Source organism: Chionomys nivalis, chromosome 10, assembly GCF_950005125.1.
Source record: "Chionomys nivalis chromosome 10, mChiNiv1.1, whole genome shotgun sequence".
Taxonomy (NCBI): Eukaryota; Metazoa; Chordata; class Mammalia; order Rodentia; family Cricetidae; genus Chionomys; species Chionomys nivalis.
Genome location: NC_080095.1, coordinates 54,798,132 through 54,816,380, shown reverse-complemented (window position 1 = coordinate 54,816,380; position 18,249 = coordinate 54,798,132). Strand labels below are relative to the sequence as shown.

General features: G+C 44.1%; 2 protein-coding genes across 2 annotated transcripts; one reads left to right on the top strand and one right to left on the bottom strand.

The window, feature by feature from the left end:
- Positions 1-1,018: 1,018 nt before the first annotated feature.
- Rps29 (ribosomal protein S29) lies at positions 1,019-2,457 on the bottom strand. The gene is made up of 3 exons (XM_057783125.1): positions 2,298-2,457; positions 1,974-2,073; positions 1,019-1,120 (listed from the first exon to the last, which is right to left on the bottom strand). Exons 1-3 carry the CDS (start codon positions 2,357-2,359, stop codon positions 1,112-1,114), a joined length of 171 nt encoding a protein of 56 aa, XP_057639108.1. The 5' UTR covers positions 2,360-2,457; the 3' UTR covers positions 1,019-1,111.
- A 6,638-nt stretch (positions 2,458-9,095) lies between these two features.
- Lrr1 (leucine rich repeat protein 1) lies at positions 9,096-17,301 on the top strand. The gene is made up of 4 exons (XM_057783158.1): positions 9,096-9,275; positions 11,898-11,996; positions 13,065-13,786; positions 16,986-17,301. The coding sequence occupies exons 1-4, from the start codon at positions 9,096-9,098 to the stop codon at positions 17,224-17,226; spliced, it is 1,242 nt and encodes a 413-aa protein (XP_057639141.1). The 3' UTR covers positions 17,227-17,301.
- The last annotated feature ends 948 nt before the right edge of the window (positions 17,302-18,249 follow it).

Here is an 18,249-nt window from a genome sequence, read left to right as displayed (position 1 = left end):
TAATTCAAGCACTAGATGATGAGGCCAGAGATCCAAAGTTCAAAACAAACTTCAACTACACAGTGAAACCCTACCAACCAAAGAAAGAGCACTGTATTGTTTAATCTCCATGTAGCCCTGGCCTGGCTCTGCCTCCCAAGTGTTGAGATCAAAAAGTGTACAGCACACCCATCAGGCTAAAAACACTGTATCTAATAGATTCCCAAACTCATGGCAAGTCCACAGACCATAAACTTTAGTGAAAACAACTTTCTGGTCTGTTACCCAGTCAAGTTAAAAACTCATACTATACCTTTCACTGAGTTAGCCTTTATTGACCAGCTTTCTAGATCTGCAGAAGCTATCAGCAAAACATTTGTCTGCAAGCTGCATATGTGCAGTACCCATAGGAAGGATTCCCTGAACTGGAGCTAAATGGCTATGAGCCACGGGAACAGGGAACCAAAATGTAGGTCCACTTAACCCTCAGGAGGCGATGGGGGCCAGTATGGTCTACAAAGCAAGCTCCAGGACAGCCAGAGTTAGAGAAATCATCCCACACACCCCACTCCCCCAAAACAGAACTCTCCAGCCCTAAGGCATTTTATTCTTTTAAAAAAAGAAAATCTTTTTTCATCATACATACCAACATGTATGCTCATGTTCCCACTCCCTTCCCCCTAAGGCATTTTTAAAATTATTTCTGGACACAGCAAAACACCACCTATCAGGACTGGGAATTTAGATTAACTGATAAAATGCTCTAATGACGGGGGGAAGTGGTAGATGCCTTTAATCCCAGCACTTCAGTTCGAGGCCAGCCTGATCTACTTCAGGATAGCTACAAAGCTACAGAGAAACCCTATCTCGAAAAATGGGGGTGGGGGGGCAGAAGAACAGGAAAAAAAATTAAAAACTTGTTGATCCCAGCACTAGGGAGGCAGAAGCAGATGAATGGATCTGAGTTTGAGGCCAGCTTGTATTTAGAAACCCCGTCTCCAAAAAAAAAAAAAAAGAAAAAGAAAAAAAACAACACAACTTGAAGGTCTTCACTTTGTTTTATTCTTATGTACAAAGACTGGCGTTCATCTTTTCCACTGGGTAGAGTCTTGAATAATCCATTCTAGGTCGCTTAGTCCAACTGCAAAGAAAAAGCAGAGAATTTATTAGATCCTGCCATCTTTTACAAGTTCACTCACCCCAATACCACAGAAAACAACCCGAACCAAGTGTTCTGGAGAGCTACAAAGCAGTTTGCCACAGCTCATCTTAGTCTGAAAAAACTACTGTCAGGGAGCCAGAACCACTCTAATCTACGATCCTCTCACACTGAGTTATTCGAATCTCCACACTGTATATTATTACTAGGCTTACGGTAATAGTTATTATATTGGAAATTATTTCCAATATTGGAATTTTGAACTTAAAACTGTCCCTGCTGCACCGGAGAGCTCACGTAAAATATGTAGGCCCATTAAGCACAAGTTTTTTAAAAACTGGTCCCGAATTTGGGTGTGGTGGTTCACACCTTCAATCCCAGCCGTCCAAGGCCAGCATGGCCTACAGAGCTCATGAGTTCCCGGGACACAGAAAAACCCTGACTTGAAAAACCAAACTGGTACAGTTAAAGAGAAAGCTGGTGGTTTTATGCCAAAAAGCAAATTGTTTTTGACCAAAAAAGTGACTTGGGCAATCAACAAAGTTTCAAGTAGCAATGATGTGACCACGACCTCAGAATCCACAAAAGACAAAAAACCTTGGCTAAACAAGTCTACCGGGCCCGCAATCTAAGGCTCTTCCCAGCCTATGATCTAACGCCCCCGGTAGGAAATTTAAGACACGTAGTCGATTAGCAAATCCTCAGCTACTACGGAGAAAGCGCAGGCTCTCCTACCAAGCTGACACCCAAACCCGGCCAGGCATGGGCCTCCGAGTGCGGGTCTCGGTCCGAGGCTCCCGCCCGCACGGGGACCAAGGCGTCGGAGGGCGCGTACCTTAATGAAGCCGATGTCCTTCGCGTACTGCCGGAAACACTGGCGGCACATGTTCAGCCCGTATTTCCGGATCAGACCGTGGCGGTTTGAGCAGACGCGGCTGGACGGGGGAAGAGAAAGAGAAGGCATTCATGCAGGCCGTTTCTCACCGAGGACGGCGCACCGCACGCCCGCCCGTCCTGCACGGGCCCGAAATGGCGGCGGCCGCCATGCAGGCTACGAACGCCGGGCCTGCGCGCCGCCCTCGGGCGCCTTCACCTCCAGCAGCCCCGCCGACCACAGCGGCCCTTTCCCCTACGCACAACCCCACAATCCGCTTCTCACCAGGAGCGGGATCCCTGGCCGAACTTCCGCGGGTGACTCCAGTACAGCTGCTGGTGACCCATGCTGCCTCACTGACGGCCGACGAGCCAAAAGGACCGAGCCAGCGCACGCATGCGCTCTTCAGACTTTCCGGAGCCACACTTTACCCAGAATACACCGCTCAGGCGTGACGCGTGCGCCGTGCGACGGCGTTGGTCGGGGCGGGGCGGTTTGAATGACAGCTCCCGAGGCGACGGGGCGGGCACAGTGGCTGACGTCACTGCAGGCAAACCTCTAGTATCTTCCCGGCCGCGCTGCCGATCGCCGGGCGCGGTGGCGCACGCCTGTAGTCCCAGCTACTCGGGAGGCTGAGACAGGAGGATCGCTTGAGTCCAGGAGTTCTGGGCTGTAGTGCGCTATGCCGATCGGGTGTCCGCACTAAGTTCGGCATCAATATGGTGACCTCCCGGGAGCGGGGGACCACCAGGTTGCCTAAGGAGGGGTGAACCGGCCCAGGTCGGAAACGGAGCAGGTCAAAACTCCCGTGCTGATCAGTAGTGGGATCGCGCCTGTGAATAGCCACTGCACTCCAGCCTGGGCAACATAGCGAGACCCCGTCTCTTTTTACGTTTTCAACGGTATATTTACAACATTATCTTAAAGATTTTTCTTTAATTATCTTAGAGATTTTTCTTTAAGACCGCAAGCTTTTAAAATTTTTTTGAGGCAGAAAAACGAGCTTAGCCTTCGCTCAACACTGACACCTACTGGCGTGAATTTATAAAACAACTTAAAACAACTGCAATGATCAGGCGTCAACGATAGGGGTCTCTTTCCGTCTTATTAAACCACGGCGTTTCCGGGTTTTTTTTTTTTTTTTTTTTTTTTTTTGCATTTGATACGCTCCACCGAGAGATAAAACAACTTCTAGAGATTGGCGAATAATGTTAAGGTGTTCAATATTTCAATATACTTGAGTATATCACCTTTAGAATACTTCATACCTAAAAGTACTTGGTACATTTAATAATAAATGTAAAAAATAATAATTTTTTTCATTTGTTTTTGTTGTTTGTTGTTTTTGTAACAGTCTCTCTGTGGAGTCTAAGCACGCTGGACTATCTGCCCAGAGTGGACTTACATTTGCCTCCATTCCAAGTACTGGGCTTGTACCACCAATAGCAGTTTAGGTGGCTGAATTTGAAGAAAGAAGTAATTTGAAATAAAGGGTGCTTTTGATTAGGTAATTTGATACCAAAACAGCTAACAACAAATTTTAGAGTGCAAGTAAATATCTGATCTAGATGCCATATTTCCACAGAAACATAAAATTGTACATAGTCCTGAAATAAAAGCTAGTTAACTAGTTCTACAGGGTGTAGCACGGTGTGCAATAATAAGGTGGGGGAGGAACGACACGACTCTGAACAATAGCTCTTATGAGAACCCTTCCAATACCACTTCTATTTTCCTTTTTAGCTTTGATGACGTATAATACAACTAAACAAGCATACGAGACACAAACCTGAAATACTATCCATGCTAGACAAAGAAAAAAGTCAATAGTGCAAAAGCATGCTGGCTTATCGGTGCCTTATTTTTGGTTCATCTATGCAGCAGCAGTGGTTGCTATTGGTGGGATCACTGACTTTACGAAAGCAAGAAGCCCACCCCTCCTAGCTAGTCAGTCGTTCTTGAAGAGTCTGGCAGATCTCTTTGATCAGGTCTCTTGGGATCCAAAGAGCATCTGTGTTTTCCTAGCTGCCTCTGAGAGACTGGCTAGCATTATGCCAGTGTGTCTGGGCCAATCTGGAAAATGTATGCTTGCAGGTTTGCATGTACTCACCTGCGAATTTGCTGATAATTGCCAAATTATTATATTGGATAGACTTCATCATTCCAGGGTTGGAGAGATGGCTCAGTGATTAAGACCATTGGCTGCTCTTCCAGAGGACCTTGGTTCAATTCCTAGCTGCCACATGGCGGCTTCACAGCTGTCTGTAACTCCAGTTCCAAGAAATCTGACACCCACATGCAGGCAAAACACCAATGCACATAAAATAAAAATAAATAAATAATTTTTAATCAAAGAGTTGTGGTCCCAACCTTTGGGGAGGTGCTAATAATTGACTCTATATTTATATTTATAATTATATTTATGTTTATATTTATATTATTTATATATCTTATATTTGCTAACGAAGCATTATCACTGACTTCACACTTTCACTACTTTCAGCGACAATCAGTGTTCTCTGTGCTCTTAGACAGCATAGCAGTTTAGGTAAAATCAGATAGAAAACCAATTCCAGCTGGGTGTGGAATTAATCCCAGCACTTGAGAGGCAGAAGCTGACAGATCTCTGAGTTGGAGGCCTACCTGGTCTACATACCAAGTTCTGGGCCAGTCAGGGCTATATAATGAAACCCTGTCTCTAAGTTAAATCAAACTGAAAAATAAAATTTCAGAAATGCCAAAACCAACTTACAATGCTCAGTAAAATTCTGTTTGTTGGCCAGGTGTGTGGTATATTCCTTTAATCCCAACATGTCTGTGAATTGGAGCCTGGTTTACAGAGAAAGTTCCAGGCCAGCCAGGGCTGCTTAGTGAGATGCTCTCAAAGAAAAAAAAACTTCTTTCTTGAGTCAGGTGTGGTAGTGCATTTGGGAGGATAAGGCTAGAGAATCAAATTCAAATGTGAATTCAAAGCCAGCTGAGCTAACAGTAAGGATGCAGGTCAGCCTGAACCACATAAAAAGATCCTATTTTTAATAATAATGATGAAGGTGATCGTGCTCTCCAAAACAACTATTGACTTTAAAATTCGTATTACTCAAGGTTCTCCAAAGGAACAGAACCAATACACTATGTGGGTAGATGGATAGCTAGATAAATGATTGATATCCATATTGTTAAGGTAATCTATTATAAAAATTGGCTCGCATACCACCTGCAAGCTAGAAACCCTAAGATGCCGGTAGCATGGCTCAGTCCAATCCAAAGGCCTCAGAAACTGAAAGCTTGACGACTGAGGGTGTCCTGTTAAAAGTACTAGAAAGATCACCCCGCTTCCTGGTGCCTATGTAGTGGAGGGTGGATCTTCCCCACCACTCTACTTTCTCATCTGTCTTCTCTAGAAGAACCCTCACAGACACCCTCAAGAACAGTGATGTAATTTGTTTGTTTTGTTTGTTGGTTTTTTAATTTTTTATTATGTATATAGTGTTCTGTCTACATGTATGCCTGCTGGTCAGGAGAAGGTGCCAAATCTTATTACAGACGGTTGTGAGTGACCATATGGTTGCTGGGAATTGAGCTCAGGCCCTCTGGAAGAGCAAACAGTGCTCTTAACCACTGAACCGTCTCTCCAGCCCCTGTTTGTTGGTTTTTTTTTGAGACAGGGTTTTTCTGTGTAGCATTGGCTGTCCTGGAACTTGCTCTGTAGACCAGGCTAGCCTCAAAATCACAGAGATACACCTGCCTCTGCCTCCCAAGTGCTGGGATTAAAGGCATGGGCCACCACTGTCCACCAATATTCTTTAAACCAATCAACTGATATCCAAAATTAAGCATATTTTTTCATGCAAATTTTTTTAAAAATTGAATTTAGTTATAGAGAGTAATCATGTACATGCTAATGTAAAGTATCAATTTTATTTATTTATTTATTTATTTATTTATTTATTTATTTATTTTTGGTTTTTCGAGACAGGGTTTCTCTGTGGTTTTGGAGCCTGTCCTGGAACTAGCTCTTGTAGACCAGGCTAGTCTCGAACTCACAGAGATCCGCCTGCCTCTGCCTCCCGAGTGCTGGGATTAAAGCCATGCGCCACCACCGCCCAGCTAAAGTATCAATTTTAAATTAAATTTATTGTTTTATTTTATATATATGCATATTGTATTTATATCATTTCCCCCTTCTCTCTCCTCCCTTAAACCTATTTCATGCCTCCCTTCTTCTCAAATTCATGGCCCATTTTCTTTATTACTGTCATATATATGTAAATAAATATAAAAATGCAGCTGCTGAATCTCTTTAGTGTTGTCTATCTGCATATGTTTTCAGGACAGACTACTTGGGCTTGGATAACCATTTACAGGACTCATGCTGAGGAAGACTGGTTTTCTCTCTCTCTCTGTCTCTGTCTCTCTGTCTCTCTCTCTCTCTCAGCAGTCTTAAATTACCTTGTAGCTCTTCTTCTAATGTTTCCTTATGAGACTTCCCCCAATCCCATTTTTGTGTCAACTGCTGTTGCCATTCTTTAGGTCTTGTTAAGGCAGCTACATTGTTTCGATGAGTGTTGTTTGCCTGACATATTTAGGAGATACAATCCGGAAGCAGATGTGCTTGGCCTCTGACTCTTAGAACCATTCCACCTCCCTCTTCTGGGATGTTGCCTGAGTCTTAGGTGTTAGCCATTGCGGTGTAGATGCCCAAGTGGGGCTGGGCATTCGTCTCAGAGTCAGCTGTTCTCTTCATTTTGTCCAGCTGTGGCTTGCTGCCAAGGTCTCCCTCTGCTGGGAAGAGGAGCAGCGCTGACGGAGGGAAGAAGCTATGCTTGTGTTTGGGTACAGAGATAAGGGTTAGAATGAGGTTAGGATTTTTTCTGGTTTAGGATGGATGGTGGCAGTAGTAGGTTCTCCTTTAAGATCCATGACCTCGCTAGTCACGGGTAGTCGGCCAAATTTTCAGTACCCGGCAAGGTTTCCCTCCAGCTGAATGGTTCTCATGTCCAATAAGACAGCTGTTGATTAACTCCCAAGAGATAAGTACCACTATTGCACCTTTAGGAATACCTTAGATATTCTAAGATATCTAATATGCTAGGTAGGGGGGAAGTTAAAAGTTTATGTACTTTAAATTTTGCCTATGTCTTAAGTCACTGCTTTTAGGTTTTATTTTAAAATTCTTGTGTGTCCATGTGTTTGTGTGCATGTGTGAGAGAGAATCCTTAAGAAAGTCAGCCATAGAGTCACTAGGCTTGTCTAGCTGCTGCAAAGCCCTGGGCTCAGTTCCTTTCACTGTTTTGTTTTGGTGACGGTGGTCGTCGTTTAAGATAAATTATTTCCCTGTGATACTTTCATCTTTTCACATTACATTTTAAAACTTGAATCCATTTAAAGCTAACTTTTTCTGCCCCACTCCCAAGGTAGAGGGAGACAGAATCAGAATAGAGACTATATGGCTATCCACTTTTAAAAGGAATATGAATTTAACATGAGCCTGCTCTGTTTGCTAAACAAATAGCACATATTCCTATAACTTAAATAGCATATCTACATGTACTATCGATTCATCCTTTCTGCAAATATGCTCTGAGTGCCTTCTCCGTATAAACACTAGCTACGTCTTGCAGATAACACTGACGACTCAGAACCCAGAAGCTGGTAGAGTAGAGGTTAAGACAGGCATAACTAACCATAACTGGGTGTGTTAGGATTCCATGCGTTCGTGTTCCAAGACAAAGGGCTGCCCAAATGGTACACATAGTTAAAAATAACAATAAACACAATTTATTGAGAAAAAGAAAGCACTGTTGAGAACAGAAGTAGGTGAGGAAGCTGAAAAAAAAAAGGATTGATTCTCATGGGACTTTTACATAGCAACGGCCTCTCCCAAATTTGTACTACAGGGGCTCTTTTTGCACTTGCTCTGTTAGGTCCATGAAGCCCAGGAGAGGGAGGCCTTCCAGTCTTTCTTGGCACACTGGCCATGCTTCTTTTGCTATATGAAGCACAAGTGGGCAAGGCTGCCAGTCTTTGCCAACTGGTTTTAGTCTCTGGTCCCTGCACACCACAATGAATAAGGTTGATTATGGGAGCAGATGAGAACATTCAGAGAAATTCAGTCTATTATCAGTCGAATGCCTAGTGTGTGGCAGAAACTCAGGAAAATAAATGAAAGGAAGTTTTAGGTGTAATTGGAGTTCTCAAGAAGGAAAACCAGTGCCGGGCATGATGGTGACAATACTGGGCGGAAGAAAGGTAAAAAATCAAAAATATGAATGTATGAGGGAACACTAAACGGGTGTGGGGTATGGGTGACAATTTATTATCTGTGCCTCTCTCCTGTGGTTTTTCAGGATGCGAAATCAACGCACGCAAAAACTTCAACACGCTATATGTAAGCAGGGATGTTCATTGCTTAACCATCATTTTACCACAGCTACATTGAAAATTAGTGTTTCTGAACGCCATTTCATAATTACAAAAAGTGCAGCTTGGATGAAGGAATGAGAAGCGAAGGTGGGTCCCGTCGTCCTTCCAAGGCTCAGCAGCCGATCACCGCTACAAAGTGAAGTTTGCACGACGAGCAACGCCTCGCCCGCCCGCGGTCACCTAAAGCTGCGCTCTGACTTGACTGATGCTGCCTGGCGAGAGCTCGTCCTCAACGGCACACGTCCCAAACGCCTGACCCGGTCAACAGGGCGACCCCTGCCTACCCGGGTTTCCCCAGCCCAGGGTGTGAGGAGAATTGCAAGGAGCGCCCCAACAGCCCGACCCGCGCGCCCCGGGACCCACCCCACCACCTGGCAAGGAAAACATGGCGTCCTCGGCGATCGCCTGTCCGAAGCCTGACGGACGGTCCTCCAGCGCGCACCGAGCATGCAGGGATTCACTCAGAAAACATAAGGCGATGCTAAACACGGGCATTCTACCCGTCCCACGGGAAATTTGGCGTGGAACTCCGGGAAGTCTTAAAGCCGGCGGGCGCAGGCGGGCCACGGGCAGTCCTCGCGTGAAGGACCCCGGAGGCCCCGCCCTCCGGGTGGCGCCAAATTTCAAAGGCCGGGCGGCCCGGAGGCGGCTGTCGGGGAGATGAGGCTGCCGTGTGAGGTGGAGGTCCTCAGCCGGCACTTGCCGGTCTTGGGGCTCAAGAGCCGGGGCAAGGGCGTGCGAGCGGTGGTGAGCCTGTGCCAGGCGCCGCGCACCGAGCCCGGCGGCCGCGCCTGCCTGCTGGTCTCCACCATGAAGGACAAGCGCGGGACTCGCTACGAGGTCAGCGACCCGGCCGCCCTGAGCGTCCTTCCTCTCGGTGACAGCGACGCGGCCCGTGTGCCACCCGCCCCTGACAGCGGTGTGAGGGCGGAGGGACCCCGCAGCATCGTTCAATCAATAGATGTCATGAGGAGATGGTGAAGAGGGGTTGGGTCTGGAGCGCAGTGGTGAAAAGCTTGGCAGTAAATTCTGAGGTTCTGGGTCCGGTCTCCAGCACACACAGAATGCGTGTGCCGGGGAATACTACTAAATCTGACTGTCGTTGTCATTGTCCTCGCTGTCGCTGTTGTTAAAGTTGTTTACCTGTGTCCTCTGCTTTACTTCATAAATGCTTGGCCCGCGGTCCCGAGATTTTTGTACCTGTAGGTAGGATGGCAAACTCTAGAGTCGTCTGTCCGTAACTGAACCGAAGTTTGAGAACGAGATTTATAAAATCCGCTCTCCTCCGTTACCAGACACTGCTGTTTGATGAAAACAGGATGTCTTTGTGTCCACTATGGAGATGAAGGGGATTCATCACCTGCCCTTTTATCTGATTTTTTTAGTGCATTTTATACGTTTTCTAGGATTCTTTCCCTTATATATTATAGTTCATAGCAAATACTTAGTTGAGGGAAGAGAGGGTTTTTTTGATTGTTTGGTTTTTTGGTTTTTTGAGACAGGATTTCTTTGGTTCCTGTCCTGGAACTAGCTCTTGCAAATCAAACTGTCCTCGAACTCAAGAGATCCGCCTGCCTCTGTCTCCCGAGTGCTGGAATTAAAGGTGTTTGCTACTACCGCTCGGCTACAGTATTAACTTTTTGAAGCTATTTATTTTTATTTACTTATTCACTTATTTACTTTTGAAGTGCTGGAGATTGAACCTAGGCCCTTGTGCCTGCTAGGCTAGCTGTAGCACTATGTAACTAAAGATGGCCTTGATTTCCTGATTCCTGCGCCTCTCTCTCGCAAGTGCTGGGATTACACACAAGAACCATTCCACCTGGTTAGTACTACTGTGTTAAGGATAGAACCACAGGTTCATGGTAAGCGTTCTACCCTCTGAACTACATTTTCTTCCATCCCAGCTAAATTGTAAATTGTAGTCTAAATTGTTTGCCCCCTGTTAAGGAGTCCACGTCTACTGTTGTCCTTCCTTTATCCTGTCCTTCTCTCCTTCAGCTAAGACTTTTACACTGCAGTTCTAGTTCTGGGAGAAGTTTTTTTTTTTAAACATACTTATTTATTTTGGATTTTGTTTTGTTTTTTAAACAGGATTTCTCTGTAGCTTTGGAGCCTGTCCTGGAACTATTTCTTGTAGACCAGGCTGGCCTTGAACTCACAGAGATCCGCCCGCCTCTGCCTCCTGAGTCCTGGGATTAGAGTTGTGAGTCACCACACCTGGCTTCCCAGGAAAAACTTTAATGTAGATCTAATTATGCTTCTCAGTTTAAATCCTTAGTGAATTTTATGGTTCTTACCTCTTTCACTCTTGGGGGTCTGTTTTCTTTCCACACGTATTTGCTCTCCTCCCCACTTCCCACCTTTTCTCCTTGCTAAATTCCTGAATTATCGGCTTCTCACAGTTACCACGCTCTCCCTTCCCGGCTTTGCTTATGTTGCCTCCACCTGGAATGCTATTTCCTCCTATTCCCCTTACTACATACCCAATGTGTTCTAGTCCTTCAACTCTCTCACCTTACAATCCCATTTCTACTCCTAAACTGGATGAGGCTTCCTTGCCTAGGTTATAGTAACCCCTACTTAGCTTTTTGTTGTACTTTTTAATAACTGTGGTTATTGTCTCAGACTGTGGTTTTGGTTTTTCGAGACAGGGTTTTTCTTTGTGCCGTGACTGTCCCGGAACTTGTGCTGTCGACCCTGTTGGCTGGCCTTCAACTCACATAGATCCGCCTGCCTCTGCTGTGATTAAAGGCATACGCCACCACCGCCTAGGTAACCATTCTTATTCAACACTGCTCCAACTTTTTATCTTGGTACCTAGTACACAGCGGCCTCTCAGCAAAGAGTGATTGAAGTCTAAGGCAAAAGCATCAGTTATGAAAAGTTTTGAGCACCAATTATATCAGTCACTGTTCTAGCTCAGAGGTTACCATAGCAACAAGGCAGACTTTTTGCTCTCATGGAGTTTGCATACAGTCTAGCTAAAGGCATGTTCACCCGGAATAAGGGACTGAGGCTGTGAAGGTGGGGATATACTGCTGGCACTTCTTTCTATCGCCATGTAGCTGGGTTGAGAGAAGGGGAACATTCTCTTAAAATGAAGGAAAGTAGTACCCGGTGTCAGCTGGCTGGAAGCTATAACTATTCACTGGCTTTAAAGAAAAAAGAAAAGCCAACCACAGAGGCAGGCGGATCTCTGTGCGTTCAAGGCCAGCCTGGTCTACAAGAGCTAGTTCCAGGACAGGCTCCAAAACCACAGAGAAACCCTGTCTCGAAAAACCAAAAAAAAAAAAAAGAAAAGCCAACCAAACAAAAACTTCATAAAACACTTGGACTGTGGGACCAAAAGCCAACTAAAACCTGGAAGGAGACTGGTACATTCTAGTTGCAATAAGTGTTATTGAATAGCCATGACTAGTTTTGTCCTCTCCCTTACCCTTCTCCTTTGACTTTAATTAGCTAAAAGAAAACATTGAGCAGCTCTTCAACAAATTTGTGGATGAGGGTAAAGCCACTGTCCGGTTAAAGGAACCTCCTGTGGACATCTGTCTGAGTAAGGTAGGATATTGAAAGCTGTAGCAAAACATACACAAGCTAGGTGCAGCATCGCATGCCTGTAATCCCAGCTCTCAGCAAGCAAAGTCAGGAGGAGTTCTATAAACCCAAGTCTAGTGTGATCTACGTGTCAAGTTATTGGCCATCCAGAGATGCACAGGGAGACCATATCACAAATACTGAAAACAAAATGTTTGCCTGTTAAAGCATCTTGAGAGCCCAAATAGCGATTAGAAACAGTTCTTGCAGGTGTATTTTTGTTTGTTTATTTGTTTGTTTGTTTGCTTTGAGATAGGGTCTGAGGTAGCCCAAGCTGACTTGAAACTGACAGCAATCCTACCTCAACTTCTCTAGTGCTGGTATTACAGACCTAAGCCACCACTTACAGCTTTCTAGAATCTGTCTTTACTCCTGGTGTAAATACATTGACTTAGTCACTGTTCTATTGCTGTGAAGAGACACTATGACCATGGCAACTCTTCTAAAGGAAAACATTTCATTGGGAGCTTGTTTACAGTTTCAGAGGCTTAGTTTATCATTGTGGCAGAGAGCATGGTAGCATGCAGATATGTGCTGCCACAGTATCTGAAGCCTTTACATCTTGATCTCTGATCTGTAGGCAGAGAGACACTGAGACCATTGTGAGCTGCTTCATATGGCTGCTGGGAACTGAACCTGGGTCCTCGGCAAGAGTAGCAAATGCTCTTAACTCCTGAGCCTTCTCACCAGCCCAACACTTACTTATTCTGTGTGTATGTGTGTCTCTACATGGGTGGAGGTCTAAAGACAACCTTCAAGAGTAGGTCCTCTGCTTCTGCTATCTGGGTTTCAGGGACTGAACTCAGGATGTCATGCTTAACAACAAGCACCTTTACCCACTTGGCCCTCTCACTGCCCCCCAAACTTTGAAAGTTAAAATTTAGACCAAGTGCTAAAATATTTTTTACAGCTGATTTCAAAATCTGGTTACATACATAGCCTGTGTATGCAACTGTAGGATTTTTTAAGGGAAGAACTAACAAGCATGAAGATTCTAAAATGGAATTTATAATTGTGTAACTTTTTTTTCAGGCCAATCCTGGCAATTTAAAGAGTTTACTTTCAGCTGTAAGAATGGCTCACAGAGGCTGTGATGTCGATATACCACTTTCAACACTTACACCGGCGAAGACTTCAGAATTTGAGAATTTAAAAACCAAGATGGTTATCGCATCCCAAAAGGATTATCCTCTGAGCAAGAGCTTTCCGTGTTCTCTGGAACATCTTCAGGTTTCTCATTGTAGGCTGGCCCGAGTTGATATGCGAATGCTCTGCTTAAAAAACCTTAGGAAGTTAGACCTGAGTCACAACTGTATAAAAACGCTTCCAGCCACGATTGGAGACCTCACCCACCTTCAAGAGCTTAACCTTAGTGACAATCACTTGGCGTCATTTAGTGTGTCCTTGTGCCAGTCCACACTCCAGAAGTCACTTCAGAGTTTGGATCTCAGCAAGAACAAACTCAGGGCACTCCCTGTACAGTTTTGCCAATTTCGGGAACTTATGAATTTAACCCTTAGTGATAATGAACTGATTCAGCTTCCCTTCAAGATAGGACAACTGAGAAATCTCCGTTTTCTAGCAGCAGCTCGGAACAAACTTACAAAACTACCTTGTGAATTTAAAATGCTATCCCTAGAGTACTTGGATCTTTTTGGAAATACTTTTGAAAAACCAGAAGTCCTTCCAATTGTAAAGCTTCAAGTACCATTAACGTTACTGGAGTTTTCTGCTCGAGCTGTACTATCCCATAGGTAAGACTTTCAGTCATAAATATGGTTCTTTGGTAGCATCCTGATAGTCTGATGAAATTCAGGGTGTTATCATTCATAAAGAGGTGACCTGAGGGTGGCCTCACGAGGAGTAGTAGTGGGTCACCCCAGGCACTGGGATCCCCTGCAGGTTCCCTAGCAGGTGGCCTGAGGCCACACAGGAGACCGACAGATACGCCATGCAGAGAGAGCTCGGGTATAGAGTTTATTCAGTGGGTTATGGATGGGGAGGGGAGAAGGGAGTACAGATGGGGGTGTGACACACTGGAGAGGTGGGAGATACACTTGCCTCAGCAGAAGCGGGGAGGTTGGGAGTGGGCGAAGCTTGTCTCTTAAAGGGACAGGGTACCCAAGTGACAGACCTGGCCAGCAGACAACAACATTCCCATCTTTTTCTTATAATAAAAAGGCAGAGAGTTAGGCATAGTAGGTTGAAGGAATTCAGTTGGCGGGGTCTCAAGACTGCTTCCTGCTTGTTTGTGGGCGGTGAAGTCCTTCTTAGGGGACCTGAGAAAGCTGGGTGCTGGTTACATCCTGGGGTGGTTGGTCACTTTACTCCTGTCCAGGATTTGTGGTGTGGAACTGTCCAGTGTCTCTTAGACCTGGCAGAGCAGAGGACAAAGTTAATTTTAGGAAGAAAAAATTTTTTCAGGACCAAGGAATTGAGAGGGTTGTATCTGACCTGTTTAAGGTGAATCCTTAAATTCAGCTCCCTGGAACTCACAAGAATTCTTTGAGTTCATGAAAACATAAGTTTTAGAAAACAGCAGCATAGGGCTGGAGAGATGGCTCAGTGGTTAAGAGCATTGCCTGCTCTTCCAAAGGTCCTGAGTTCAATTCCCAGCAACCACATGGTGGCTCACAACCATCTGTAATGAGGTCTGGTGCCCTCTTCTGGCCTGCAGACATACACACAGAATATTGTACACATAATAAATAAATATTAAAAAAATAATGTTTTTTAAAAAAGAAAACAGCAGCATATGTATGTCAGAATGACTGACATGTTTTGCACAATGAAAAGTATCTTTAAGACTATGAAATACAACGTGAGAAATTTGATAACTTGTATTTGTCCTCACACCTTATAACTTGCAGGTACATATTTTAATAACTTGCATTTGTATATCTTAAAAAGAACATGTTAAGAAGTTGTACTGAAATTTGGTGAGGTAGTCCTTTTAAACTGACAAAACCTCTCAGCTGTCAAACTGCATCAGAGATCTTTGAGAAGGATAAAATTTTAATTGGGGAGTTATTGATTAAAAAACGACAGAGAACTTACCCAGTTGTCTACCTCAGGGTCCTCCATGTTCATTGAGGGTAATATTTGCCTTTGCTGTTTAGCACAGGGCCTGCCTGGTTTTAGAAGATCCTGTGGATTAGGAAATCTGTAGGCCGGGCGATGGTGGCGCACGCCTTTAATCCCAGCACTCGGGAGGCAGAGGCAGGTGGATCTCTGTAAGTTCGAGACCAGCCTGGTCTACAGAGCTAGTTCCAGGACAGGAACCAAAGCCACAGAGAAATCCTGTCTCAAAAAAACAAAAAAAAAAACAAAAAAAAAAAAAAGGAAATCTGTAGGAAGACAAACCTACCTCAGCTTGAGCAGCTAGGCAGTCACTCCATTTGAATCTTTGTCCACATCTGGAGATTTTCAGTTTAGATGAAAGGCATTCTCACAGTGGTTAGTGCTTTCACTTGATGAAGGGAATTGCGGATGGACGTTGTTCTGTGTCCATCTGTTTTCTTTGGAGGAAATAGAGTGTTGCTGCTAGGAGCCAACCTGTCTTTCTGTTATGAAAAATCTTTCAATAATTAAACATTTAAATGCCATGTTCCCCAGATCTTTGGGCAGTCGAGGGCTATTTATTTGGGTATAGATAAGTTATAATACACTAGGCCAGCAGATTAAAACACAGAGTATTTTTTTTTTCTTAAGTTTTTTTGGTGGAATCAGGAAATAGTGGGGCATGTATGATGCCACAGCATTCGGAGGCCAGAGGACAACTTGTGGGAGCAGGTTCTTGCTTTCCATCATGTTAGTTTCTGGGATTGAACTCAGGTCATGGGCCTTGACAACAAGCACCTTCACCCACTGAGCCATCTCACCCTCTGCAACAGTCAAATTTTAATAACTCCTTGGCGTGAGCCAGGCGGTGGTGGCACACACCTTTAATCCCAGCACTCGGGAGGCAGAGGCCGGCGGATCTCTGTGAGTTCGAGGCCAGCCTGGTCTAGAAGAGCTAGTTCCAGGACAGGAACCAAAAAGCTACAGAGAAACCCTGTCTCGAAAAAAAAAAAAATTAATAACTCCTTGGCGTGATGGCCTACACCTTTACTCCCAGCACTCAGGAGGCAGAAGCAGAAGGATCTCTGAGTTCGAGGCCAGCCTGTTCTAAAGAGTGAGTTCCAGGACAGCCAGGGCTATTACACTGAAAAAACTCTGTCTCAAAAAACAAAACAAAAATCCAAAAACTCCTATTGTGATTTTTTTTTCTCTATTTTATATGGCTTACTTATTTGTTGTTACAGTACTTTTTACTTGTCTTGTTTTCTCTAACATTTTATTTGCTATCAGTTTTCCCCATAAGAATATAAGATTAGCAAGGGTATGGACTTTTTTTGGGGGGGGGGCTGGAGAGATGACTCATAGTCAGGGAGTACTGACTCCTTTTGCAGAGGACCCAGATTCAGTTCCCAGCACCCACTTAGGGATGCTCACAATCACCTGTAACTCTAGTTCCAGAGGATCTGGTCCACTGTACAAGGGTGCATCCACACCCGCACATGCTTCCACAGGCACACATACATTGCACATTCATATATTTAGGCAAAACATTCATACATGTAAAATAAAAATAGATACATCTTATTTTAAATATGCTATTATGTGTTCCTGGCTTATATCAGACATTGATGGTTGGATGAGTCTATAGCACCATTTCTCAAAATACAGTGTCCTGAGCAGCTGAAACAACAACATCACCCAAACCTACTGAATCAGGTAGGGACATTTTGTTGTCTTTTTGCCATCTCTTCGTCCTATTCTTAGCAGTTGGAAAAATAAAATGGTTAGATTGAGTCCCGTCATTATTTTTATTTCATTATAATCCAGTGTTCTAATTCTTGTCTAAACACATGAAATTCACAATATAGTAACATATGTTTTTCCCCCATTTAGGATTTCGTATGGCCCTCATATCATTCCTTTCCATCTTTGCCAAGATTTGGATACTGCCAAAACCTGTGTTTGTGGAAGATTTTGTCTAGACTCTTTCATTCAAGGAACTGCTACAATTAATCTACACTCTGTTGCCCACACCGTGGTCTTAGTAGATAATGTGGATAGAATGGAAGCTCCTATTATCACTTACTTTTGTTCTCTAACTTGTTATGTGAATTCTTCTGATATGTTAAAATAATTAGTTTATAACAAAAAGAAAGTTTCTTAGATGTAGATGGTTGCTTATTTGTGTTTTAACAGTAACAAATTGGAGAAAGGGAAGCTTTTTGTATATTTTCATGGAGGAGAAAATATATTTATCTTCAACCATTTGACTCTGGAATTTAAATTTAATTAAAACTTAACTTTTGGGGGTTGGATTAATACTCAGCACTTAACAGCAAATACCCTCTTGCAGAGAACTGGGGTTCTGTTCCCAGCACCCACATTATGGCTCACAATTGTATATACAATTGTGTATGTACAAATTGTTCCAGGGAATTCAGTGCCCTCTTCTGACCTCCAGGGACACCAGGCATGTATGTGGTGCACATACATATATGCAGACAAACACTAAATGAACCTTTAATCTTATTGTGAAGCTAACAGATTTATGATTGCAGTGTTAGTTTCTGCTCGAGTATCAAGATGTTCTGTACTTAATCACCCCCATGGTGGATCAAAGCCAGGGCTTTGTGTGTGAGCACAGCTCAGGGTTTATTTGTTTTGTTTTGGAGCCTGGCCTGGAACTAGCTCTTGTAGACCAGGCTGGCCTTGAACTCAGAGATCCTCCTGTCTCTGCCTCCAGAGTGCTGGGATTAACGGTGTGCACCGCCACCACGCGCTCATTTTTTTAAACAAATCTTTTAATTTTTTTTTTTATGTGCATTGGTAACTTTGCTATGGGTGTCGGGTCCACTGGGAGTGGAGTTACAGACAGTTGTGAGCTGCCATGTGGGTGCTGGGAATTGAACCCTGGTCCTTTGGAAGAGCAGTCAGTGCTCTTAAATGCTGCTGAACCATCTCGCCAGTCCTTGCCACATCTCCTTTTTTATTTAACAAAGTTAAACAGATACTTATTATAATTTTTTTAAAGATTTATTTATTTATTATGTATACAGTATTCTGCCTCCATGTATGCCTGCAGGCCAGAAGAGGGCACCAGATCTCATTACAGATGGTTGTGAGCCACCATGTGGTTGCTGGGAGTTGAACTCAGGAC